The 27,058-nt window shown below is 35.4% G+C and overlaps 2 protein-coding genes across 3 annotated transcripts; both read right to left on the bottom strand.

Moving 5' to 3' along the window:
* Positions 1 to 11: 11 nt before the first annotated feature.
* ap4e1 (adaptor related protein complex 4 subunit epsilon 1) lies at positions 12 to 16,791 on the bottom strand. 2 transcript variants are annotated; one of them, XM_058767872.1, is made up of 21 exons: positions 16,503 to 16,791; positions 15,673 to 15,744; positions 15,475 to 15,598; positions 14,297 to 14,370; positions 14,097 to 14,218; positions 13,165 to 13,324; positions 12,731 to 12,897; positions 12,535 to 12,608; positions 10,178 to 10,300; positions 9,991 to 10,100; positions 8,745 to 8,884; positions 8,531 to 8,643; positions 8,317 to 8,435; positions 6,995 to 7,291; positions 6,131 to 6,242; positions 5,805 to 5,943; positions 5,002 to 5,242; positions 4,285 to 4,833; positions 4,024 to 4,214; positions 506 to 666; positions 12 to 371 (listed from the first exon to the last, which is right to left on the bottom strand). In XM_058767872.1, exons 1-21 carry the CDS (start codon positions 16,629 to 16,631, stop codon positions 211 to 213), a joined length of 3,378 nt encoding a protein of 1,125 aa, XP_058623855.1. In that variant the 5' UTR covers positions 16,632 to 16,791; the 3' UTR covers positions 12 to 210. The 2 variants fall into 2 exon arrangements, with proteins under 2 accessions (XP_058623855.1, XP_058623856.1); XM_058767873.1 differs by having other exon boundaries at positions 5,805 to 5,844.
* Positions 16,792 to 17,438: 647 nt separating this feature from the next.
* gnb5a (guanine nucleotide binding protein (G protein), beta 5a) lies at positions 17,439 to 26,721 on the bottom strand. Its single transcript, XM_058768097.1, has 11 exons — positions 26,475 to 26,721; positions 24,547 to 24,683; positions 24,378 to 24,419; positions 23,733 to 23,809; positions 21,901 to 22,033; positions 21,683 to 21,826; positions 20,830 to 20,921; positions 20,524 to 20,572; positions 19,779 to 19,875; positions 18,157 to 18,323; positions 17,439 to 18,072 (listed from the first exon to the last, which is right to left on the bottom strand). Exons 1-11 carry the CDS (start codon positions 26,590 to 26,592, stop codon positions 18,061 to 18,063), a joined length of 1,068 nt encoding a protein of 355 aa, XP_058624080.1. The 5' UTR covers positions 26,593 to 26,721; the 3' UTR covers positions 17,439 to 18,060.
* Positions 26,722 to 27,058: the final 337 nt, after the last annotated feature.

Raw genomic sequence — 27,058 nt, 5'->3', positions numbered from 1 at the left:
AACCACAAAAGTTTAAAATCAATAAATACTTTTTACTGTAAGTGTGACACAATGCAGCTCAGTAACTGTGTACAAAAAATATATATCATTAAAATGATTAGTCAGGGCATAAGACAAGCAATACACAGGTACTGCTTTCAAACAGTCATTGCATGAAATCATTTTGTCAAGGAGCTTCCCTGGGAGTTTCAGCAGGGGGTTTGTGGGTCTTCAGTGTTGTGCGAGCGCTCTCTGGCAGTGGTACAGGATGCAGTCTGGGAGAGCAGGATGAGGAGAGCGCAGCCACATGGCCAGAGCAGCGCCGTTCACTCTGCAGTGCAGGAGACAGGGGGCGCCGCTGAGCAGACGACATGCTACGATTCCCTCTGAGCCTGAAACAACAACACATGACTGATGGGCTGCTTCCCTAAATAGTGTGTAAATTATAGTCAGTGATGGTGCAGGCTTGAAATGGAATGTGCAAATCACATTGAAGTAAGTGAATTGGAGGCTATATTTTTTTTACCGATGATGTCCACTACATGTAGCTTTAGGGCGTCTTTGAGAGCATTCAGGGTGGTTCTGAGCGGGTCACCGGCATCTGTGAGCAGTTTCAGATTCTGTTTGACATCATGAGACAGAGACAGCCAGAGTTTCCCATATTCCTCTGTGGTTACAACCAAAGGCCTGTGTGTGACAGAGAAAGGAGTTCATTAAAATAAGTCTCATAGTCAAAAAGCTCGCAAAAAAGGGAAATGCTTTCAAGTCATTTGTTGGTATTTGTGTTTCACTTTCATTTTATATTCAGTGGGGGGACAAAAAAGTTGTAATTAGAAACTGCAACCTGAAATCGGTTGCAATGCGCACGTCATTTTAACCTCGTTGGAAAATTCACCTTCAGAAGATTATTTAGGATGATTTTTTTTTTCTAAACACGTGAAATATTCTTTACATATGCACATTTACGCATTTAGCAGACGCTTAAAAGCGACTTACAGTGCATTCAGGCTATACATTTTCTTTTTTTTTCAGTATAATCAGTATGTGTGTTCCCTGGGAATTGAACCCACGACCTTTTGCACTGCTACCGCAATGCTCTACCACTGAGCCACAGGAACACTGTGAAACATGAAGCAACCAAAAATAATTTGATCCCCTGCTGATTTTGTACGTTTGTCCACTGACAAAGACATGACCAGTCTGTCATTTTAATGGTAGGTTTATTTGAACAGTGAGAGAAAGAATAACAACAAAAAAATCCAGAAAAATGCATTTCAAAAAAAGTTATAAATTGATTTGCATTTTAATAAGTCAAATAAGTATTTGACCCCTTCGCAAAACATGACTTAGTACTTGGTGGCAAAACCCTTGTTGGCAATCACAGAGGTCAGACGTTTCTTGTAGTTGGCCACCAGGTTTGCACACATCTCAGGAGGGATTTTGTCCCACTCCTCTTTGCAGATCCTCTCCAAGTCATTAAGGTTTCAAGGCTGACGTCTGGCAACTCGAACCTTCAGCTCCCTCCACAGATTTTCTATGGGATTAAGGTCTAGAGACTGGCTAGACCACTCCAGGACCTTAATGTGCTTCTTCTTGAGTCACTCCTTTGTTGCCTCGGCCGTGTGTTTTGGGTCTTTGTCATGCTGGAATACCCATCCACGACCCATTTTCAATCCCCTGGCCCTGACGGTACATCGTCCCTTTGATGCAGTGCAGTTGTCGTGTCCCCTTCGTAGAAAAATATCCCCAAAGCATAATGTTTCCACCTCCATGTTTGACGTGGGGATGGTGTTCTTGAGGTCATAGGCAGCATTCCTCCTCCTCCAAACACAGCGAGTTGAGTTGATGCCAAAAGCTTAATTTTGGTCTCATCTGACCACAACACTTTCACCCAGTTCTCCTCTGAATCATTGGCAAACTTCAGACGGGCTGTACATGTGCTTTCTTGAGCAGGGGGACCATGCGGGCGCTGCAGGATTTCAGTCCTTCACGGCGTAGTGTGTTAACAGTTGTTTTCTTGGTGACTATGGTCCCAGCTGCCTCGAGATCATTGACAAGATCCTCCCGTGTAGTTCTGGGCTGATTCCTCACCGTTCTCGTGATCATTGAAACTCCACGAGGTGAGATCTTGCATGGAGCCCCAGTCCGAGGGAGATTGACAGTTATTTTGTGTTTCTTCCATTTGTGAATAATCGCACCAACTGTTGTCACCTTCTCACCGAGCTGCTTGGCGATGGTCTTGTAGCCCATTCCAGCCTTGTGTAGGTCTACAATCTTGTCCCTGACATCCTTGGACAGCTCTTTGGTCTCGGCCATGGTGGAGAGTTTGGAATCTGATTGATTGATTGCTTCTGTGGACAGGTGTCTTTTATACAGGTAACAAGCTGAGATGAGGAGCACTCTCTTAAAGGGAGCTCCTTACCTGTATAAAAGACACCTGGGAGCCAGAAATCTTGCTGACTGATAGGGGATCAAATACTTATTTGACTCATTAAAATGTAAATCAATTTATAACTTTTCTGAAATGTGTTTTTCTGGATTTTTTTTTTGTTGTTATTTGGTCTCTCACTGTTAGAATAAACCTACCATTAAAATTATAGACTGATCATTTCTTTGTCAGTGGGAAAATGTACAAAATCAGCAGGGGATCAAATAATTATTTATATATAAATATTTGTTTTAAATATTATTATTATTCATCTATCAAAAATAAAATACACAATTTTTTCTCAGTAAGATTATTTTGCAGGTCACAAAAAGATTGTCAGTGAATGCTGTTTTTCTTTTAAAAACAATCAAACAATCACAGGATTAAATTATCAGCCATCAAGTTTGTTATTGGGACACAGCTTAAAATAATTATCTATTATCAATATTTAAAAAATAAATCTATAATTATTTTTAAAAAATTAAAAGATTTATTTTGGGCATTTTTTTGCCTTTATTTTGACAGGATCGTTGGTAGACAGGAAGCGAAGTGGGAGAGAGAAAGGGATGGGATCGGGAAATCAAGTTTTCCCAGGTCTGCATGTGCAACAAGTGGGCGGGCAATATGCTAATGTTTCATGTTGACATCAACATGAAATGGCTTGAGATTCGTTTTAAAAACGACTCGTTTCAATGATTCAGAGTTGACTCTTTCTTTTGAGAGACAATAACTTCATACACGGTGCCATAGGCGGAGGGTGAACCAACTCCAGGGTAAGGCTAAAAGCAGTCAAATGTATTAAACATCATAAACCTGTCTTTTTAGGCAAGAACCAGAGATGGGTGCCATGTAAGCTAATAAAATATGGTTAATGGGACTGAATTTGTATTTAACGTGATTACAATTTAATAAAACATTAGAAATTGATAATTATATAACGTTTCCTTTCCACGGTTATTCAAACAGCGAATAAATTATAGGTATATAGAAAGTGACAATCACTTTAATCTATCATGAGTTTAAAAAAAAACTATTGTTATAACCACTGAAGCCATCTACACTGTGAAATCAATCTCTTACTTACATTGTACGTACATCTGCACTTTGTTTATGATGAGAGAATTCGCAAGAGTCCAGAATTCAGCCAGAGAACGCGCGCGCACTCAAAGCTGATGAGTTTCAGCGATGACTCATCTGAACGCCTCTGATTGGCCATTGCATTCTAAGCTCAACAGAATTTTGTGTGATTGGTTAAAATACGCAACACTTTAAAAAACGCCTAAAATGAAATACAGTGCAACATGAGCAGATCTTAATTTAATGCCACAATCAACTCTAGCAACAGACGTAATAGATTTAATTTGTTTGTGCAGGGGCATTTTTCCCCAAAGTCTCCATGGCCAGGGGACACGCTCTGCCTATGCACGGTGCACTTTCAGATTTAAAACTTTGCAGGATGTTTTCATTCACTTTGAGCTGTGTTACACACTGCATGAAAGGTCATTTTCAAAAATCCATAATAGGGGCACTTTAAATTTCACTTTATAAAGAAATAACATCCTTGCAAAATATAGTAATTGTAAAGTAGTTTTGATGTAGTGTCAGACACACATTACCTGATGAAGTCTGCTGTGGACAGTGTCCCAGAGAAAGGGAGTGTGTTTGTGTGTCCCGGTTGTGTTTGATAAGACACGGTCCCGGTAAAGGACACGTTAGTGTGAGGGTCGTCCATCAGCAGAGCATAATGACACACAGATGTACTCCTGGCCTCCAGACAGTCCACGACGTTCCCTCTCAAACTTGCCGTCTAAGACAGAAGAGGTCCCATTTTATTTTATTGTACAAGATTATTCAAATATTTTCTGACCATTACACACCTCCAGCTCCTCACAGCTCAGCTGCACCGCAACATCTTTTATTACAGTTTCCGTGCAGTTGGATATGAAGATCACAAGCAGCAAAGCTTCATCTCTGAACAGGCGGCAGGAGGACAGAGACAGGCTGGGGTCAGAGGTCAGGCTGATGACATCAGAGTGAGGTAGGTCTTTGAGGTCAGTGGGTAACAGCGCGGTCAGATCTGAAGACACGGGTGGAGGATGTTTGTCCTGGATCGTGTTGGGCCGCACTATAACCATATCGCCACCTAGTATCTGAGACGTGTTTGCGTGTCTGTCTTCTTTAGTGTCTTTGTTCTGAGCCAGGCCATTGGCTGTGGTGGATTTGGGGGTGTGGTCAAAAGCAGATATGGACGTGGCTGGCTCCTCCTCCAGCAAACTGCCATACAGGAAGCTGTCAGTCGTATTACGTGAAGAGCGAGAGGAGGAGTCGGAAGACCTCTCGCTGGTGCCTGATGATGACGATGATGATGACTCATGTGGGCGGGGCTTTTTTCTAAAGCGAGGGGGCGGGGCTTCAGATTTCCCCAGCTGAGAGGAAACAGAACAACTGGCATTTACACAACAAATGCAATGCACATGGTTTGAGTGAATGGATATTTAGTGCCATCAATACAAGATGGTAAGATAAACGCACTATACCTCAAATCACAATTTTAAAATTAAATCACTAAATCCATCATAAAATAATTTTGTCACCAGAGACATGGAGCTCCCGACTCCCAAACCAACAAACAAGGAGGAAGCCAGCTGCTGTTTGTCCTGGTTTTGCGTTGAGGGCTCCGGCTGTGGCTCTGTTCTCTCTGCTGCCTCCTGTTGGCTGGGGGGCTGAACTGCAGCGCTGGGTTCGTCCACCAGAGGTGCTGTTGCTTCTTTTTGTGGAAGATACCCATCTTTCCCCCAAACTCTCTTTACACCCTCAAGAATCAGAGTGCTGGAGCTGAAATGATACACAAAGTTAATATACAAACATATCATATATACAGTACTGTTTCAAATATAGGGCTCAGTAAGATTTAATGTTTTTACTGAAGTCTCTTCTGCTCACCAAGGCTGCATTTATTTGCTCAAAATACAGTAAAAAAATAGTAATATTGTGAAAACTGTTTTCTATTTTAATATTTATTAAATTTGAATTTATTCCTGTGATGCGAAGCTGAATTTTCAGCATCTTCAGTGTCACATGATCCTTCAGAAATCATTCTCATATGTGACCCTGGACCACAAAACCAGTCTTAAGTCGCTGGGGTATATTTGTAGCAATAGCCAAAAATACATTGTATGAGTCAAAATTATTGATTTTTTTTTTAATGCCAAAAATCATTAGGACATTAAGTAAAGGTCAAAATTCAAAAGAACGCCATTTATTTTAAATCTTTTGTAACATTATAAATGTCTCTACTGCCATTTGTGATAAATTTAATGCATCCTTGCTGAATTAAATTATTATCTTACTGAGCTGTTGTATACAACCAAAGACAGCATGCTATACAGATACTCACCCTGCCTTCTGAGAGAGTTCAGTGCTGTTTCCTGAGAGTCCTGAACTGACGGACAGTAGTGTGGGAGATTGTCTGTCAGTGATGCTACATGATGATAAACTTACAGGCAGAGAAAAACTGTACGGCTCCAGATTCAATGCTACAAAAACATAAACATGCAGTCAAACAAGTTTGGAATGACATGAGGGTGAGTAAATGATGACAAATGTTCATTTTTGGTGAACTACTCATTTAAGGGCAGGATACACATATATGTGGTAAACTATAGTGTTTACTATAGTATAAATAACAGCAAGCATTGTGATGAGAGTGAATAATGGCTGTACCTCTGTCCTCACATAGCTCTTCCTGTCTCTGATGAGGGGGTTTATATGGTGCGGCTCCTGCAGCCAAAGCCTCAGACACAAACCCGTCCAGAAATGACAGAGATGAATCAACCTGTGAAGAAAATACACACCACAGCAACAAGTTTGAATCTTTGGCTATTTTGTTACATTTTTACACAGTGGTTTGGAAGATGTTTTACTTCATTGAATGCTCAAAACATGCCTTGTGAACAAAAACTGCTTGAGATTCACTTTATGTTCACACTTACACTAAAAGCTTGGGATCAATAAAAATATTTTCGAAGGACATATACTTTTATTAAATTGATCAAACGTAAATAACATTTTAAATAATCTATTTTAAATCAATTCTGTTCTTCTGAACTTCCTATTCATCAAATAATCCTGAAAAAAAATCAATTTATATAAAAATATGAAACGGCAGTATTTTCAATAATGATAATAATATGAAATGTTTCATGAGCAGCAAATCAGCATATTAGGATGATTTCTGAAGAATCATGTGACACTGAAGACTGAAGTAATGATGCTGAAAATTCAGCTTTGATCACAAGAATAAATTACATTTTACAATATATTCAAATAGAAAACAGCTATTTTAGATTGTAACAATATTTCACAATATTACTGTATTTTTACTGCATTTGTGATCAAATAAATGCAGCCTTGGTGAGCAGAAGAGATTCTTTGGTGTGAAAACATCCTTAAAGGTACACTACATAACTTTTTTGTTCAAAATGTACAAAATTGATGTAATGAGTTTTGTGTATTAACCTGCTAGAGCGCCAAAAGTTACATAGTGTAGCTTTAATAAGAATAGGGAGAAACAATCATGCCTGTTACCTCTATGCCGTCCCAGGGTGCTCCACGGGGCAGGACCCACTCATGGAGCTGTGAGTCCTGGCTGAAGTGACGCAGCTCCTGGGCCTGCTGACGGAGCACCGTGTCCTGCGAGGATGAAAGACTCTCAGCCAGGTCCAGGATCAAGTCTGTCTGGCCCTCAAAGATCTTGGTCAGCGCAGAAAGAATCCAGACCCGTGTCTCCGAGCTCACGCTCCTCTGATCCAGCAGCTGCGTCAGGAGCCGGGTGACCTCGCGCTGGTCCATGGACTCTTGGAGGTGAGCGTATTCTCCAAGCACCTGAGCGCACACACACCGGTGAACAAATATCAGTTGTGAGTTTCCAGAAGAACATCATCATTTCATTTCAAGGGCAACAGACACTTGTAGTTTATTCCTGCATGTTTCTAAGCTAATGTCTCAGAACTGTAATAGGCATGAAAAAGCACCACACACAGGACTTATTTTATCATTTTTAATTAAAAGTATCAAATTTATATTTCTATGACAGTTTTAAAAGGATTAACCAGTTATATATTACTACCAATTATGCCAAAAATGCTAAATGATAAAAAATAAAAAACTATAAAATATTTAATATTAAATTATAAATAAAATTAAATAATAGTTATCAGCATAGCATAAAAATAAAAATGTTTTAAAATATATTATGTTTTAAATATAGTAGTTAATATTAATTAATTAAATGGTTAATAAATAATTTAATAAAATTTATATATTTAATATTAATATTAAATAATTATATAATGCTCAGTTGGGTCTTAAAAGACAATTAATATTCAGAAAATATCAGATAAGAACACAAAACAAACTTCAACATTAACACTATTATTTTCCTGTTTATTACTGTGAGAAAGCTTTGAAACAATCTACCGTATAAAGCACTTTGTAAAAAATGTGACCTGAATTGGCTTAATAAAAAAATCCTAATTGATTACTAATAAATACAAACTGGCTTTGTGAGTAAATAAAATGCCAACTGATATTAAAGTGCAAATTGTAAAATCCATCTACTGAAGAAAACACCTGTGGTAACTTGCAAGTCTTTCACTTCATCAGAAAATTCACCTTCAGAAGTTTATTTAGGTTAAAGTTTTTTGTCCTCTAAACATGATTTGTTTTTTTTAATGTATTTACCTAATAAATGTATTTTTTTAAATATTTTTTTCTCAATTTATCCACATTTATCAGGTGTTTTAAACTAGAATTTCAATCAGTCTTAAAGTAGAATTTTTTCCTGAATCATCAAAACTGTGCTGTGTATCAAAAAGCATTGTGTATGTGTGTATATATGTTGTACACACCCAGCTCATGACCTGTAAGAAGCACTGAGGCAGATGAGAAGTGTGTCCCTTCAGCACAGTCAGATACGAGTCGACAGCATAAAGCCGCAACTGATCATCTTCCTCTTTAGACTCAGAGCCTGAGACAAAAACACAAAAAAACCATCAAAAATATAAAATAAAACACCTTCTACTACAGATTCCAGCTCTAAGATCGTCTATACTTCTGGTTTACCCTCCGCCAGCAGTCGCAGGAAGTTGTTTGGGACGTCCTGTTGCAGCAAATCTCCACCGATGGAAAAAACATCATTCATTGTCTGAATGAACCACGAGTTATCTGGAGCAAACATAAGGGGTTTTATAGGAACATAACAGCTGACATTCAACAAATATTTGTTCATTTCATTGGAAGTAGTGCATTTATAAACTCTGGTTAATTGAAAGGATATTTTTCAGCGAGCTCTGCGACTTTCCCAACCAGATGGATGATGGTGTGCTCGTCGTTGCAACTGCGCAGGAAGTTCAGCATCTTCTCAACGATCACGGTCACATTCTGAGCATTTGTGATCCTGAATAGCAATTCAAGAGTCTGAGAGAGGAGAGAGAGGAAAAGATGAACACAAGACGCTTGATTGTTGGGAATTAAGAATATGCAGATCAACAGAAATCTGATATTAAAGGGATAGTTCACCCAAAAATGAAAATTCTGTCATTAATTACTCACCCGTAAGACCTTCGTTCATCTTCGGAGCTTTCTGACCCTCCATAGACAGCAAGGGTCCTAACACGATCAAGGCTCAGAAATGTAGCAAGGACATCGTTAAAATAATCCATGTGACATCAGTGGTTCAACCTTAATTTTATGAAGCTACTAGAATACTTTTAGTGCGCAAAGAAAACAAAAATAACGACTTTATTCAACAATTCGTCTCCTCCGTGTCACCCTATAGCGCCATTTTGGAGAGTATCACATACGTCAACAACTTATTTTAACGTATGTACGCAGATACATTGTTTACGTTCAGATCAAAGCATAAACAACGTATCCGTGTACGGTGCTGCTGACACAGAACAACATACGTTGTTTACATATGTGATACTCTCCAAAATGGCGCTATAGGGTGACGCGGAGGAGACGAATTGTTGAATAAAGCCGTTATTTTTGTTTTCTTTGCGCACTAAAAGTATTCTAGTAGCTTCGTAAAATTACGGTTGAACCACTGATGTTACATGGACTATTTTAACGATGTCCTTGCTACGTTTCTGAGCCTTGAACGAAGGTCTTATAGGTTTGGAACGACATGAGGGTGAGTAATTAATGACAGAATTTTCATTTTTGGGTGAACTATCCCTTTAAATCAATTATTGAGCTAATTTGTACTATTTGCGAGAGCATCACATTGGTTTACTAGTTTTTGGATGTTTTATAAGTTGGATTTTCTTTTGGCTTTTGTTGTTGTTATGACAAAGGAACATTTATGAAGTGAAAAGTCAAAGTTCAAAATTCATAATTATGATATAAAAAGTCACTTATGAGATATAAAGTCACATTTATGGCCTAAAAAAACTCATAATTGTGATATAAAAAGTTGACAATGATATTCTCATCATAATTTTTTTTTTTTTTCATAAAAAGTCATAAATTATGGATTCTTCTCATAATTATGACAAATTTAGGTGTGGTTTGTTCATTACCTCTCTCTTAATAGTGAAATCTGAGTGATCCAAACACTCAATAATGGTCATCTGATGCTGCAGGGCGAGTTTAGCATCGTGCTGGACGACATACGTCAAGGCTTTCAAACCTGGAAAATGCATCAATATATGAGCAGTTAAAGTGAGCTCAGGTTAACTAACTAAAATCAAAAAGCAGGAATTTTACCAAGATATTTGAGGTTGATCTTCGGAGACAGAACAAAATTCCCAATGCATCTCGCAGCTTTTTCCAGCAGCTCAGCTTTGGGGTGTATGGTGTAGACAGTCTTCACACACTCAAACAGGATTGCTGAAACAGACGATATGTGTTATTTGCGTAAATTTTGCTGACAAATTATCGTTCACTCCATTAGAAGAGATGATTTATGATGATTAGTTACTCTTGCATTAAAAAGCAGAAATAAAACAAACAAGCAAACAAACAAAAAGGGTTCTGCATAGTGGTAATTGGACACTTATAAACAATCAGTACCAGTAACTAAATACTAAAAACTATTAAAGATTGTTTTTGTTAATTGAAAAAGCTGAAATATATAGATGGAAAAAAACGAAGAAATTATTTCTTATGTGTTAGTTTAATTAATTTGAATGAGATAATCTGGTAACAGTTATTACTCGTGCTGTCAAATGATTAAGGGCGATTAATTGCATCCAAAATAAAAGTTTTTGTTTACATAATGTGTGTGTATACTGTGTATATTTATTATGTATATATAAATACAAACACATGCATGTATATATTTATGAAAAATATGTTATGTTTATGTTAAATTTATTTATATAATATAAAATATAAGAATATAAATATATACATGTAAATATTTTCAAAATATTTACTGTATGTGTGTATTTATATATATAAACATATAAACAAACTTTTATTTTGGATGCGATTAATCATGATTAATAGTTTGAAAGCACTAGTTATTACTTACAATTATTACTAGTTAGTCTTGCATTAAAAAGTGGAAATAAAACAAACATTCTGCATAGTGGTTATTGAACACTTCTAAACAATTAGTATTGTAACTAGATAATAAAACTATTAAGGATTGTTTTCGTTATTTGAAATAAAGCTGAAATAAAACAGAAGTATTAGATGACAATTTTAAACTTAAAAAACTTAAAATTAGAAGTGTTTTTCTTGGCAACTACCTGAAATAAAACAAATTTAGTTGAAGTGCTAAATTACTAAAACTTCAATAAAAACAAACAAACAAACAAAAAAAGCACAAATAAAACAATAATAAAACAAATAAACATAAAAAGAATATTTAAATTTAAATAAAGCTGATATATATATAATAACCGATAAGATAATTATTAGATGAAAATTTATTTATTTATTCACTTTTTAACTCCATGTCAGCATCAAGGCTATTTTCATGGCGATCTCTGAATAAAGTATACAAGGTATACAATTAACAAAAGGTTATAAAAGGCAGTTCAGATGTACATAGGCCTGTCACGATAACAACTTTTTGTTGTGCGATATATTGCCCCAGAAATAATTGCGATAAGCGATATTATTGTCATTTTAAAGACCATTTTATGTCACTGAATATATAATCATAATGTAACAGCATAACAATGCAAGAAGGCCTACACACTTCCAAATGCCAACAAACATTTAATTCTAAAGAATATTTAGATCATGGAAATTAAGTATGAAAATATTAGATACCTTTAAAAACTTGAATAAATATTAAATAAACATTTAACAAAAAGTGCAAAGTAACAAGTAGAAAAAAAGAAAAATGCACAAAGAACTTGTATGGAGATTTTTCCATCTACAGATTTTTCCCTGACCTTCTTTTCTCTGTAAATTAAGGGTGCACACTATTGCTGAAAAACACAATCACTACTTAGCTGTCAGATGTCTGTATGCACAAAGGCACAGACTTCTAAACGAGGCCATATCTGCAGATGAAACTTTTTTTGTAGAAGCAGTTTTAAATTTGAACTAGCAACACATGATTACACCACGTTATGTACGAGAAGCTGCAAAAGACACAGGCGCAAGTGGAATGTACAAAACATGGTGACATTAATTTTTAAGGAAATATAATGGGCGATATATTGCGTCACCAAAAATTATTGAGGTCATGTACATATATTGCGTGATAAGTCGATATATTGATTATTGCGACAGGCCTAGATGTACACTAGACAAAAATTCTAAAATACATTCAGGTGATACATTTTTAAATGAATCAGTTAAACTCACCTCTGAATAAAACCATTGTCTATTTACATTAAAAACAGTACAATCCAATAAAATATGTTTCACAGTCATTTTAGTTTGGCAAGTAAGGCATTATGGTGGTTCTTCAGATGAAAAATGTAAACTTAAATGAAAACACCTTAAGTTTAGTTGTACTAAATTACTAAAACCTAATTAATACATTTAAAATAAACAAAAGCTACATAGAAATAAAACTGCTGCAAGACACATTATGTATTAGATGAATTCATTTTGAACACAAATTGCCATTCGGTCCATTAAAAAAAGATGATTTTTACCGTAAGTGATGTTGTGGTTCATTTCCGCTCGGCGCAGAGACTCATCCAGAACTTCATACATCAGCTCACTGGTGCTAAAAAAAATGAACAGACACACTTTCCATTCCAATGTCATATAAAGTATGTACTTTTTAGTGCATAATGTAAGTATACTAATTGGCACGCAGCTTGTATTTGCATGGCGGCCCCTCAGTACCTTTGGTCCTCTTTCCCGAGCAGTGAGAGGATCCTGAGCAGCTGGATCTGCAGCCACGGCGCAGGAACACTGTGATAGTTAAAATCCACCGGGAGTTTCCCACCCACCACCTGCTTCAGGATGGTGACGAAACTACCCGTCAGGTCCTTATAGCTGTCTGGACTCTCCTGATGAAGAGAAAACATCAGATGTGACCGACAAGCCATTTTTCTTTACTGAAAGTGAAATACTGCATGATGGGACAAAATCACAGCAAATCAGAATATGTTTAATGTTTAATATAAAGCTGGTTGTAGATGGTACGGTTTGGACAAAAACTGCCTGTATTATAATGTAAAAGATGTTCATTTTGGCTCAGATTCATAATAAATATAGTAAATACCATAATCATAAATAGTGAGCTTCAAAGAGCATGCTGTATGTTGAAGACTGACCCTGATCAGCTGTAGGTAAATATGTAAGGAAGATGTCATGACACCCGGATCTTTGTCGCACAAGGCCTTTCGAAACTTGGCATGAATGTGCTGGACTTGATTTGGAGCGATAAGATAAAACTTATACAATGCCAGGACAGCTTTCCTCCGAATTATCTCCCTTAGACAGGAAAGAAAGACAATGACATGATTTATTATTAGACTGATAAACAAATTGACCAATATACAAATGCTTTTTACCAATATTTACACTTTTCTTAAATGGATAACTAGTTATTAATTCATTAATAAGGCAACTTCTGTTAAATCTGGTTCAATGCATGAATGTGCATTCAACAGGCAACAGGTAAATTAAATTAGTATTTTTTTATTATTATATAAATTATATTATATATATTTATATAAAATGTTTTATTGATGTAATAATAATAATTATTATGAATTTGTAAATGATGATTAGTTATTCTTCTGTTGAAAAAGCAAAAATAAAGCAAAAATGGTGGTTATTGGACACTTGTTGCTATAGTTAACTCAAACTATTTTTTTTAAAGATTTAAACTTTTTTTTTTTTTTTTTACATTTAAGACTGTTAACTGAAATATTGCTGGAATAAAATCAAACATAAATATTATGTGAAAACTAAGTTGCCTTGGCAATGTTAAGTATTAAATGACTAAAATCAACATAAAAACAAATAAAGCTATACAGAAATATAAAGAGAAACTATAAAAGTTACAAAAGCACAGAACAAAATTACTAAAACTTAAACATAAATTTATATCAAAGCTAAAAGTCTAAAAGCTAATTCAAAATATTTCTAAACTAAATATTAAATAAATAACTTATTATTTATATGGCTTTTAGAAGTGTTCAAATAATGAATAACTCTGGGATTTGTGTGTATTGTGGAGGAGTGAGTCTCTCTGGCTTACTTTGGATGTGACAGCTTGTCTTCTACCAGAGGAAGGACAGCAGGTATCATGTCTTTGGGAAACACCTGAGCTACAACAGTCAACGCCATGCACGCTTCAATGAGGTTAGTGCTCTGAAGATCCTGTCACACATGCACGAGACGTTCAGCCACACATTTTACATAACAGGTCCAATTAAAGGTAATAAGAACCAAACTCACCTTTAATACTGTGTTTACCAGCAGCAACAACAATTCATGGCCTTCATTAAGGAAAAGAGACACTGCAAGGTACCCTAAAATAGTCCATAATTAACGTTTTTCATGAAGAATCTCAAAATGGAGTTCTGGAGTTATTACAATATAAATAAATAAAAACTGTATTTTTTTTTGCATAATTTATTTGCTTTAATATAGACACAAATAACTGTAGATTTGTATAATTTAATATTTTCTGTAATCAAAATTATTAGAACACTAGTATCTTCACCAGCTAAAAATGGTTTTAAGTCAGTTATTTCTATCTTTTGCTGTAGTGTGTCAGTAGGAAATATCAGTTTACATTTCCAAACATTCATTTTGCCATTAATTGTAATAATCCAGTGAGATTTTTGTCTGACGACATCCAGCGCTCCACAGAGATCTGATCTGATCATCATCAGTCTGTCTGGAGTGACATGAAGAAACAGAACAAACTGAGACTAAAGGTCATTGCACACAGAGTCCGAAATTTTCACGTGCATTTTTCAGTTTTTTCGTATTCGTCATCCTTTCCCATCAAAATGCATGCTACAGATGCGAAAACGCAGAAAATCGAACCTGATCCGATTTTTTTTTTTATGACGGACGAAAGTTTCGGAGGCGGTGTGTAAAATGTGATTGACAAATGAGATCGTATTTATTTTTTAACATGCGAAAATTTTGGACTCGGTGTGCAATGACCTTTAATCCAGAAGAACTGTGGCAACGTCTCCAAGATGCTTCAAGAAACCAACCTGCAAAGCTACAGTACTGTTCAAAGTTTTAGGCACTTGTGCAAAAATGCTGTAAAATGAGGATGCTGTCAAAAATAATGTCATAAATAGATTTTCTTTATCAATTAACTTCCATTAACTAAATTAAATCAACATTTGGTGTGAGCATCCTTTGCATTTAAAGCAGATTTTGCCCTCTGTGCACGCGTATAGTTTTTCAGGTAGCTTTGCAGGCAGCAGTTATCTTGAAGCATCTTGGAGACGTTGCCACAGTTTTTCTGGATTTAGTCTGTCTCAGTTTGTTCTGTTTCTTCATGTCATTCCAGACAGACTGGAAGATTATCAGATCAGATCTCTGTGTAGCCTGTATAAAGTGTACTGTGCATGTGTTATATGGTGAGGAGTAGAAATGTGGTGTAAACGTACCCACTCTCTTCTCCAGCACGCTGCCCTGCTGGGCCAGTTTGATGGCGTGAATGTAGGTGAAGGAGGCGTCGTAGCCCAGCATCTCACAGTACATGGCTCGCACCATGATCTCTCTCATCTGCTTCTGTAACACACACACTGAGGTCAAATAACCAGCTTCTGAGTGACCGTGATGACGGTAACGTCTGTATCGCTCACCATGGTGGTGTTGGGAGATGAAACCTGCTCTTTCATGGCAGACAGCTCCTTTTTGATGAGGTTCTCCTCCTCCTGCAAATGCAAATCAAATGAGATCATGCTTCAAAATCAAGCGCACTGCATTGCAGTTTATTATGTGGGTGCTATGACCTTGAGAGTGTACATTTGTATGTTGTACTGAATTATTATTAGTAGTAGTAGTAGTAGTGGTAGTATTTTGATGTTGGAAGTGGCCACCTTTTTGCTGTTCACTTTACAGTTTTTTATAAATATATGTTTTATAATATTTATATTATATTATGTATATTACATTGCTATTAGTATTTCCAAATATATATATATATACACAATATATTAAATAACACTTACAATTATATAATATTAGATTTGCATTTATGTAATATGTAGTTTCTAGGACCTTAATAGTGTACATTGGTTTATTGTACCATTTATTTAGTTATTTTGATGTTGTAACTCGTCACCTTTTTGCTGTTCACTTTTTACAGATACGTTTTATAAATACGTTTTAAAATATATTTGCTATATATATATATATATAAAATATTACTATTATATAATATACTTAACGATTATTTACTGTTTATTTCATTATTAATGTATATGAAAACATGAAATAAACAATATAACTATTCCGTGTAATCAGTTATCCTGAAATCATTAAATTATAAATATAAAATTGTATACTTTCTAGATAAAGTGCTGATTGCTACACTGAAATCGACACCATATCAAATTTTTGACGGGTCAATATCTATATTTATGCTTATACCTGTGATGTTATTTTATTAATACACAGATATTTAACTTACATGTTTAGATGTGAGTTCTGTGATGCTCTTGATGAGTTGTCTTAATCTGTTGGTGATTTTAGCAGCTCCAGTTTGAGAATCAAATAAACCCGGCAGAGCTGTGAGAGTTTTCTCCACAACATCACTCATTTCAGCACGACAACACAGACAATCAGATTATGACACACAGCCGAGACCACACATAAAGATGAGTGCACTACAGCAGGAGAAATACCTCCACAACACCTATACTACAGTCAAAACACACCGAATGAAAACACAAGCCATCATGACTAGACTTTCTCGCCGCCTACAGGAAGTACGCTGCTGTTTTCATAATAAAAGTCCGTCGAGTGGTTTTACAGTTACAGAAACATTTCACCGAAACAACAACGATAATAAAACTGATAATTAGACAAAAACTACCTTTTTGAAGTTTAGTCGTCTTTATAATATCAATATAGTTTTATTATTACATATTATTACCTATCTATCTATCTATCTATCTATCTATCTATCTATCAGATATGTTTTTAACTATTCATTTATTTTATTTTAAAGACAACAAAATTAAACGATTGTTTTTATAAACAATAGAAATCGGAGAATAAATTTTGTTTTAGGTTTTTAAAGTTTTTTTTTTTTTTACAAAACTACATGCAGTTGTTGTTTTTTAAATAACATTTGGTAAATGTAAAAAAAACAAACAAACATTTATTTAAGCAAAATAATTTGTTTTGGGTCAAACAAAAGAAAAAAAATGGGGTCTTTTTAATAGCTCTAAAACGTACTTTAAACATTATGCTTTATTGAACAGTTATTTTATTTATTATACATTCCATGTTAATAACGTAATAAATAATGAATGTAAATGTTTAAATAAAACTGATCTAACAACAACACCAACTTCATGAAACGGACATTATGAAATAAAGAGCCACCGCATGAGTTTTAGCATTTAAAGTCCATTTATTTGGTTTAGGTGTAGGGATATCTGTGTCGATATGACAACCTATATGATATTATGGTATATACACTTTGCTACAGTAAGAAAGAACAACTATAGTATATATAATAATTGAATGACCACCAGACTATTACGAGTAAAACAGCATAAATAAATCTGTTAGCTTGCATATCAGAAATAGTGTCCACTAAACAATCCCTCCTTAGTTTCACTCATTCACAAGCAGTCAATCTAGACACCAGTGTCTCAACCTCATGCACAGACCTAAACAACGTGAAATACATTTGTATTTTTTAGATTAATGTTTCAGATAAATGATTTCTTGGATCAAAAGTTCACACACATTCATACACATAAACTAGAACTCCATAATAGAGGGGTAGTCGCTGTCATAGAAACAGAAGCCATCAACATCATCCAGGTCCATCCCATAATACCAAGCATACCATGTGTTGATTAGAGTTGGATGCACTACAGTCCCTCTGTATCATCTACTCTACTGCACTCAACACACTATTACAGTCTGCGGTTAATCCTTGAATCCAGCTACGGAGAGAAAAGTGAGAAATCTGATGGACGTCAAAAGCAAGCAGTCTGAGGTTCAGCCAACATTCAGGCCCAGATCTGGAGAAAGACAGAACAAATGTGAGATTTTCATTACAACACTTCATATACTTGCATTGTGTTAAGATATTTTTGTCCACTGACCCGTAATGTGTGATCCCAGGATCCTGAGCAGAACGCTGTTCCGTCTGGAGATACACGGAGGGTGCTAACTCTGTTCTCATGTCCAAACAAGATAGACACGCGGGTGCCCTTTAAAACGTCCCACGCGTTGATGGTGTAATCATTGTAGCCTCCAAACAGCAGCCTCCCTGCCAAAAGATATTAACATAGCATAAACAACAAGCTCCTTCAAAAAGCAAATCAATCTCGATTATTCTGGTAAAGAAACAGAATACATTTTATATATATATATATACAGTATATATATATATATATATATGGAAATAAATGTTATGTTCCAGGCTGTGCAGGGGATGTGATGTGCAGGGATGGGTTGGTGTCTGTATTCAGAAAGGCACGGAAAGCAAATAACGCGTTCTAATAAAATAATGCGAGCCACTAAAGGGACATGGTTAGTTGCTAGCGGTAGCCTGTTACATTACAGTACATAAGATTTCACTTACCACATAAACAGAGTAAGGAGAGATGACTGAGGATGATGGCGAATGATTTAAAGATCCTGAGCACCACTGACAAGCATCTGATCTTGTAAAATGTGAGGTACTGCCGCTCAATAGTATAAACAGAGTTTGTGTGATCGCGAATCTCGAAAGTGAAAGTAAAAAGCAATCGTGCATTTGAAAGCAGTTTCAGTGCCCTGCATATTAATAGCGGCTCCCTGATGCCCACATTTTATTTACAGTATAATTACCCAATGATATAACTGCACGAGAAAGTATTGAAATATATATTTTCCCTGTGTTTCCTTCCTGCTGTGAGTTACTGAAATGAGCCGCACTGTGAAACAGCCAATCAGAGCAGAGCTCAACATTGAGCCGCACTGTGAAACAGCCAATCAGAGCAGAGCTCAACATTGAGCCGCACTGTGAAACAGCCAATCAGAGCAGAGCTCAACATTATTATTCATGACTCTTCCAAATAAGGTAATAACAGACCAGTTAATTCTAGGGAGAAATCCTAGAGTTGTAAATGCACATGTAAAACTGTTTCTGGAGATTTTTGCCTGTGTAGATATCAGAGAACAATTTAAAATATTGTATCAATGCATTCTATGGCACCTTTAATAGTGTACATTGGTTTATTGTATTATTTATTATTTATTTTGATGTTGTAAATCGTCACCTTTTTGCTGTTCACTTTTTACAGATTTTATAAATACGTTTTGAAATATTTTTGTTAAATATTTATATATATCCTTTCTGTTTCTTTACCAATATATATATATATATATATATATATATATATATATACTGTATATGTACATGCAAATACATATAAATAAATTATATATATATATATATATAAATATAAATTAGATTCAATAAAATTATAATTAAAATATATCCAATTATATATATTGGGTGTGTATACACACACACACACACACACACACACACACACACACACACACACACACAATATCAGTCCAATAAAATAATCAGTTTAGGAGACAATAAAAATGTGGTTGATATTGTTCATTCATCATACTGGAAATTGAAGATTGCGTGCATTACATTGTGCTCTAGGATGTTCTGATTGGTTGCACAACATATGCTAATATTTCAAACAGAGTCAGTTCTTACCGCTGACGGAGAAATCCACACTAGAAGCTCCAAAAATGATGCTCTCTTTGGAATAAATGGCCACCTCTCTGTCTGCCCTCAGGTCATAGAGACGACACTGTAAACACAGAAAATAAAGACCAAATTACTTTGTTATTTAATGACAGTACCTGTCAAAAGTTTGAAAACATTATCATTTTTACATGTTTTTAATGAAGTGTCTTCTGCTCACCAAGGCTGCATTTATGTGCTCTAAAAATGTACATAAAACAGTAATACTGTGAAATATGATTACAATTTTAAACTGTTTATTATTGTAATATATTAAAAAATTTAATTTATTCCTGTGAATTTTCAGCATCATTACTCCAGTCTTCAGTGTCACATGATCATCATTCTAATAAATCATTCTAAAAATAGTTTTTAACATTGATTATAATAAGAATCATTATTTATAATAATTGAGCATTAGAATGACTTAATTAGAATTTAATAGAATATCATGTGACACTGAAGACCCGAGTAATGATGCTGAAAATTCAGCTTGGAATCACAGGAATGAATTAAAATATATTCAAATAGAAAATAGCTTTTTCAAAGTGTAAAAATATTTCACATTATCACAGTTTTAACTATATTTTAGATCAATCAAATGCAGCCTTGGCAAGCATGACAGATTTTAGTAAAAAACATTAGTAATCATAATGTTTCCAAACTTTTGACAGGTATCATATGAAAAAAAAATGCAAGAAGGGAAAAGACTCACAGTAGCGTCATCTGAGCCTGAAGCGAAAGCATCTCCGCTCGGATAGTACCTGCAGTGATAATAAAACACGAGCAGTCATGTGACACTGAGTAAACATTACTTGAAGGTGCTGCCAAGGTCCCTTTTAAGACAAGTCAGATCGGCTGATGACCATATTAGCACTCTTCCGGGCCTATACGGTCTCTCGTGACATTTTGAGTGTTTACACAGACTATAAATATTGACCAGTGCTGTAAAGGCCTTCCTTAAATGTCACTCAGTCCACTTTGGTGAACCTGAAGGGAAACGAGGCACGAGGACACTTACCGCACACTGTTGATGTCTGATTCATGGGTCTCAAAAGATTGGGCGCACTGTCCCGTGCGCATGTCCCACACGCAAGCCTTCTTATCACAGCCCTGAGAGACGTGAGAATATGCGGGTCACTGCACAGGCATGTTAACAGCTCTATTGTGCTTGTGTGTGTGTGATCTGTGCTGTGCTGTGCTGTCCTTGTAGATCTGTGCTGCTCGAGCCACAAACTGTTTCAGATGGTTCTGTCCAATTTGGTGAACTGGTTCAACTAGTTCAAAAGAATCATTTGTTTTTTCAAATCATTGCAGAGCCAGTTTGCCTAAGGCTCTGGATTACAGGTAATGCTGTAGTAAATGTTTAGTTTCTTGCACAGACTGATCGTTTTGCTTCATAATACCTCAATATGTTGTCATGTGCAACAGGTACTCATTTTGTGTTCCTTGATGCCTTTTTTATTCTCAAATAAGGGCAGCCACTGACTTGCATTTTATGAATTACCAAGGACATACACATACACCTACACGTACACATACACAACTTTTTATTTCACAATTCTGACTTCTTTCTTAGAATTGCATGATACAAACTCGCAATTCTATTTTTTTTTTTTTCAGAATTGTGAGATATGAACTCACAGTTGCAAGTTATAAAGTCAGAATTGTGAGATATAAACTGTATTCAGTGGAGGAAACAGGTAAATTAACAGCAAATTTTCATTTTAGGGTGAACTATCCCTTTAAGAAAGTAAACAGGGTCAATTACGATCTCATGTTAACTCTAAGGTTACATAAAGTAATGTGTGACACAAGTTTGTCAATGGAGGGTTCGTGTGGCTTGTGTTTGGCATCAGCAGCTCAGTTCCCACCCCTGACACGAATGTGTTTGCGGTCTCAGAGGGGGCCAGATCCAGACACAGAACATCAGCCGCGTGTCCATGGAAGCTCTGCAGCATCTGACCGCTCTCTACATCCCAAAGAGCACACGTGCCATCACCGCTAGACGTCAAGATCTAACGCAAACACAAAACACAATCAGTCAAATGCAAAACACTGTTTCATTATTTCACCATGTGTTCAAGCATACCTGCATATCAGAGTTAGTAAAGCAGCATGCGGACAGGTAGTTGGTGTGCATGGCCACTGATTTCTTCTTTGCGGCGAGGTTTTCGTTCTTGTCCAGGGATAGAGGGTACACAGAGCACTTATTGTCCAACCCACTGCGAAAAACAACGTATCAGTTAAAAGTGCAGTATGCAATATTGACAGATACTGGTTGAAATGGGTCGGGTAGAATCTGCTAGCTTCCATGGCTGCAATACGTTGTGTTTTCCACCAAAACTGGCCCGCCAGCAATAATATCTTGCCCGCGCCCGCATCCAGATTATTTTGATAGAGGTTGGTTCAGAAATAGATCTGTCATGACAGCAACAGTTACTTACAATCAGAGTATGTGAGCGCCACCACCACCGCTCCATCACGAGCACAATTCATGCCAACGACCCGTAATATAACTGCATATTTAGCAAGAATTCACATGTTAAACATATTTAGCTAGCATGACAGAGAAGGATCACTCAAATCAGAAAGAATGTGAAGGCTATGATAGACATGAGCGGGTAGTTATAGCCTAGTTCTCAAGGAATTAGTTTGTTCCTTCTAGATACTGAATATTTTCAGCTGAAAGCATGATTTAAATAAGTACTATATCACTTATTCACACACAATCGCCCTCTCAGAAATGCATTCAAACAAATGTAATCTTACAGTGCTACTTCATCTGTATCCGTATCTGTAAGAAATGCATTGATCTGTAGGTAAAATAACTGACGAAAACGTACTGTTATTTTCATCACAAACTAAATTTGTACCGCAATAAGCAGCAACTATACCTTTTAATGCTGACAACCATGTTATTAGCTTGTCATGTGGTAGGAAAAAAGTTTGCACACTAGTGTTCCAATAAGCCTGTAATTTTATTTATTTAAATTTTTCATATACGTTATGAACAGAACTGTGATATATCAAACATACTGAAATACTGTAGACGTGGAGCGGTGTTTCTGATATCAGTGAGCGAGGAGTGGAGCGGGAGCGGTAAATGGTGAACCCGGAGCAGACACATACTCTGCCGGACACCGCCACACAAATGTAGCTTTTTGTTAATGACTGTCCTACTACAGGATTTAACACAGAATAACAGCTCACTACCAGTTACAAAAGACACTGTAACAGTCTGTCACAGGCAATTGTAGTTACATTTTTCATAATTACTTTCTTAAATTATCCTTTGATTATGTTCTGGGCCGCCAAATCTAGAGGCGAAATTTTTTTTGGGGCCGATGCCAAACTTACTTGCAGACCCCTGCTGTATTGGGTAAATTGGTAGTGGGCGGAGTCACACAGACCAAAACAAAAACAGACATTGCGACACAGAACGCACATTTCAAAGTACAATAACTGGCTGTAGAGTTGTTTTTCTGAGAAACAAGTATGTGAACTTAGCATGTTTCCTAATATCTGCAAACATATTATGGTATTTTGATGCTTTAGTACAGTGAAAAAAAATGTGATACATCACCTTTAATAAAACAAATCAAGTGGGAATGAAGATGAAGTTAGCAAGCAATTCTCCACTAATATAATCTCCATATTTTTGGTTTTATCCAGCAAGGATGTTTTGTATTTACTAGACTTGTAATTAAGGTTTAAAGTGTGTGACGTCTCCACTAACTGGTGGAGCTGCAAAACAAAATATTGTTTCCTAAAAACTCCTAAAGCTTTCTAGCCTTTACACTGGTTGGAAAAGCATGAAATCCCACCCCAAATTTATGCAACTGGTTAATTGAGCCTGATTGCTCAAATAGAGATATGTTTAGTGAAATATTTAGAAAGTAGCCGGAGAGCCCAGAGACTTACCCACAAGCCACTGCACATCCAGAGGGGGCGTAAGCACAGGCCATGACCCATGTGCAGGGCATAGTCACCGCATGCTCCTGTCAAGACATTTAATATATAAAAATACATTAAAAGCATGGTTATTACAGCTAAAATACAAAACCATAAAAATAAATAATGTGTTATTTGAAAATAAAATGAATGTTAACTGAAAAATAAATAAATAAATAAACAAACACATTTTATTTCAGATAAATGGTAAGGCAATTATTTTCATTTAGTTTACAAAAATATGCAGACTTAAGAAAAATAAAACCTAAGACAAATTACAAAAACACAACAAAATTTCTAAAAATAAAATAAAATGCAAACATATTAATTAATTCACAACATTAGTAAAAACTATAATAGTATGTAAATTATATTAAAGTAACACTGATTATTAGTAAAATTAAATTAAAAATCAATAAGGTTTGAAACAGAAGCTAAATAAAAAATTAAGCTACACTTTATATCAACATTAGTCAAAAGCATACAGTACATAATTTTATAACAATTATATAACATGATTAGTAACTAATGTAATAGGTAAACTATGGGGAAAAATGAAAAAGTCCCTAGAAATCATGGTAATATCACTATTTTGAAGTGTCAGATTTATTTTACCTTATTTGTTGTAAAGGCATCCCATACAATCACCTTTCCATCCTAAAATACAGAAGAAAATTAAATAGTTATTGATAAAATTATTGCATCAATTGACAAACTGTCACTGTGAAATGAAATAACAGAGATCAATACGTGATATATTTGATGTATGTTTTTATAGACTGACCTGAGATGAGCTGACGATTCTCCTCTTGTCTTTACACCAGTCCATACACAGGACTTTATTTCCATGGCCTTTCAGGGTTCGTCTGGTCTTCATGACAAATTGACCCAAAGCCTCAGTCTTCTCCGCCACCTGATGTACTGATCGAAAAGCCACAACATTTTGTTTATTTCCTGTTTTTATCCTTCATGAACATGCCTGCAGATTCCTACATTACTACATTTTGCTGGCAGTAATAATTGCTTCTTATCAAACCATTAGTGAACAAGCCTTTAAAAATGATAAATAATAAATGAACACACTAATAATACATTCATAAAATGTATATACAATAAAAATGCATAAAATAAATGTAAAACTCTAAATTTAAATAATAATAATAATAATAATTGGATAAAAGCATATGCTAAATGACATACCCCCAGTTTCACAGACAAGGCTTAAGCCTAGTCCCAGACTAAAATGTAAGTCTGAGCTGTTTCAACTGAAAGAAACTTGCACTGACTGATCTTAAAATATATCAGTGCCTTTGTTTTGTCTCAAGATGCACGCCAGTAATGTTTTTCTTTCTAAGCACGTTTATAAAAATTGAATTATGATCTAATCCTGGCTTAGTCTAAGCCGTGTCTGTGAAACCGGGCCTAAATGTAATTGTAAATATATAACACAAAATAGCTAAATAAAAACAAATAAATCAATTTTAAAAAGCTTAAAACATCAAATGAAAATTTTAGCAGTGTTACTGTTATTACTGTCATCAAAACATATCTTAAATCAAAAAAATAAAAATAAAACAACAAAAAACTAATTCAAAACGACAAAAGCACATAATAAAAATGAATAAAACAAATTAAAATAAAATCAAACTGAAAATATAAAACGAATTCAAAATATTAATACTATAATAGTATATAAGCAATACTAAAATAACACATATTCTTGTAAAAAGTGACTTGTTTCTCGGAATATCATAATAATGTGATGCTGAACAGAAAATAAAACGCTTCCTTGTCGCCACTAAATAAAAACAAATAAATACATTTTAAAAAATATTTAAAAATTCTCCATATGAAGTCATTTTTGGCAGTTATTACAGTACTCAAAATATCACTTAAATCAAATCAAATATAAATGTCACATTAAAAACGCAGAATCAGACATGTTACCTTGACAACTAAAAAAAAACAACAACAAAAAACAAATTAAAAACGATAAAAGCACATAATAAAAATGAATAAAACAAACTAAAATCAAAATAAAACTGAAAATAGAAAACTAAGAACGAATTCAAAATATTAATACTATAATAGTATATAAGCAATACTAAAATAACACATATTCTTGTAAAAAGTGACTTGTTTCTCAGAATATCATAATAATGTGATGCTGAACTTAAAATAAAAAGCTCCCTTGTCGCCACTAAATAAAAACAAATAAATACATTTTAAAAAATATTTAAAAATTCTCCATATGAAGTCATTTTTGGCAGTTATTACAGTACTCAAAATATCACTTAAATCAAATCAAATATAAATGTCACATTAAAAACGCAGAATCAGACATGTTACCTTGACAACTAAAAAAAAAAACAAAAAAACAAAAAAACAAAACGAATTAAAAATACTAATAGTAGTCTATATACGCAACACTAAAATAACACATATCCTTGTAAAGAGTGACTTGTTTCTCGGAATATCATAATAATGTGATGCTGAACGGAAAATAAAACGCTCCCTTGTCGCCACCATCATCATCATCATCATCATCATCGTCGCTTTACTGAAACCTGATCAGTTTCTAAACAGCTGATGGCTCGGATTTCCTCCTCAATCTGACTGACTGTAAACATCGCGCTACATAACGACAGCTATTATCCTGACATATGTCTTCATTAACACACACACACACACACACACACGCTCGGCTCTTACGCTCGACATCGTGCAGTTTGGCTCTCTCCTCCTCCAGCTTCGTCTTCAGCGTCTCGGATTCGGTTTTGAGCGTCGCCAGAGTGTCGCTGGGCTGCGAGGCCACCTCCTGCGCGGCCATTTCTACCAGAAAACACAAGAGTGGCGGAGGAGAGGAGTGTTTTGATGGAGAGAGAGACGGAGGAGAGCTGGAGACGGAGCGCGCGGATGATGCGGCTGCCGTGACGTCACGAAGGACTCTCTCTCTCTCTCTCTCTCTCGCATCCGTCTGAGCCCCCAGAGAGACACTCGGATGTGCGTTATATCCTCCTGATGATCAATATTTGAGCTTTAGACTTCTGCAAGGCAAGGGCTTCTCAAATCCCTGACTGGAAAATATGTGCTCTATGAATCCAATATTCCGTTTCATCACTCTCAGGATTCACATCAAAATAAGTAGAACAAAATATTAAAATAAAATACATTTAAAAGTATTTGAATATTTGCACTAATTTAAATATTTGATTTTTTAAAAAAACATTTGAAATGTTTGTTTTAAAAAAATTAAACCTATTTGTAAGGACATACTGTAATGCACTTATATATAT

Source organism: Onychostoma macrolepis, chromosome 25 (genome assembly GCF_012432095.1).
Source record: "Onychostoma macrolepis isolate SWU-2019 chromosome 25, ASM1243209v1, whole genome shotgun sequence".
NCBI lineage: Eukaryota > Metazoa > Chordata > Actinopteri > Cypriniformes > Cyprinidae > Onychostoma > Onychostoma macrolepis.
The sequence above is the reverse complement of the archived record's forward strand: the minus strand, read 5'-3'. Positions and strand labels throughout refer to the sequence as shown.

Coding starts and splice junctions, on each gene's coding strand:
- ap4e1 (XM_058767872.1), bottom strand. CDS start 16,631: ATGAGTGATGTTGTGGAGAAAACTCTCACAGCTCTGCCGGGTTTATTT. Junction 14,219..14,296: donor TGGTAAACACAGTATTAAAG/GTGAGTTTGGTT, acceptor CATGTGTGACAG/GATCTTCAGAGCACTAACCT. Junction 4,215..4,284: donor TGAGCTGTGAGGAGCTGGAG/GTGTGTAATGGT, acceptor CTTCTGTCTTAG/ACGGCAAGTTTGAGAGGGAA.
- gnb5a (XM_058768097.1), bottom strand. CDS start 26,592: ATGGCCGCGCAGGAGGTGGCCTCGCAGCCCAGCGACACTCTGGCGACG. Junction 21,827..21,900: donor TTACTAACTCTGATATGCAG/GTATGCTTGAAC, acceptor TGTTTGCGTTAG/ATCTTGACGTCTAGCGGTGA. Junction 20,922..21,682: donor CAAACACATTCGTGTCAGGG/GTGGGAACTGAG, acceptor CACGTCTCTCAG/GGCTGTGATAAGAAGGCTTG.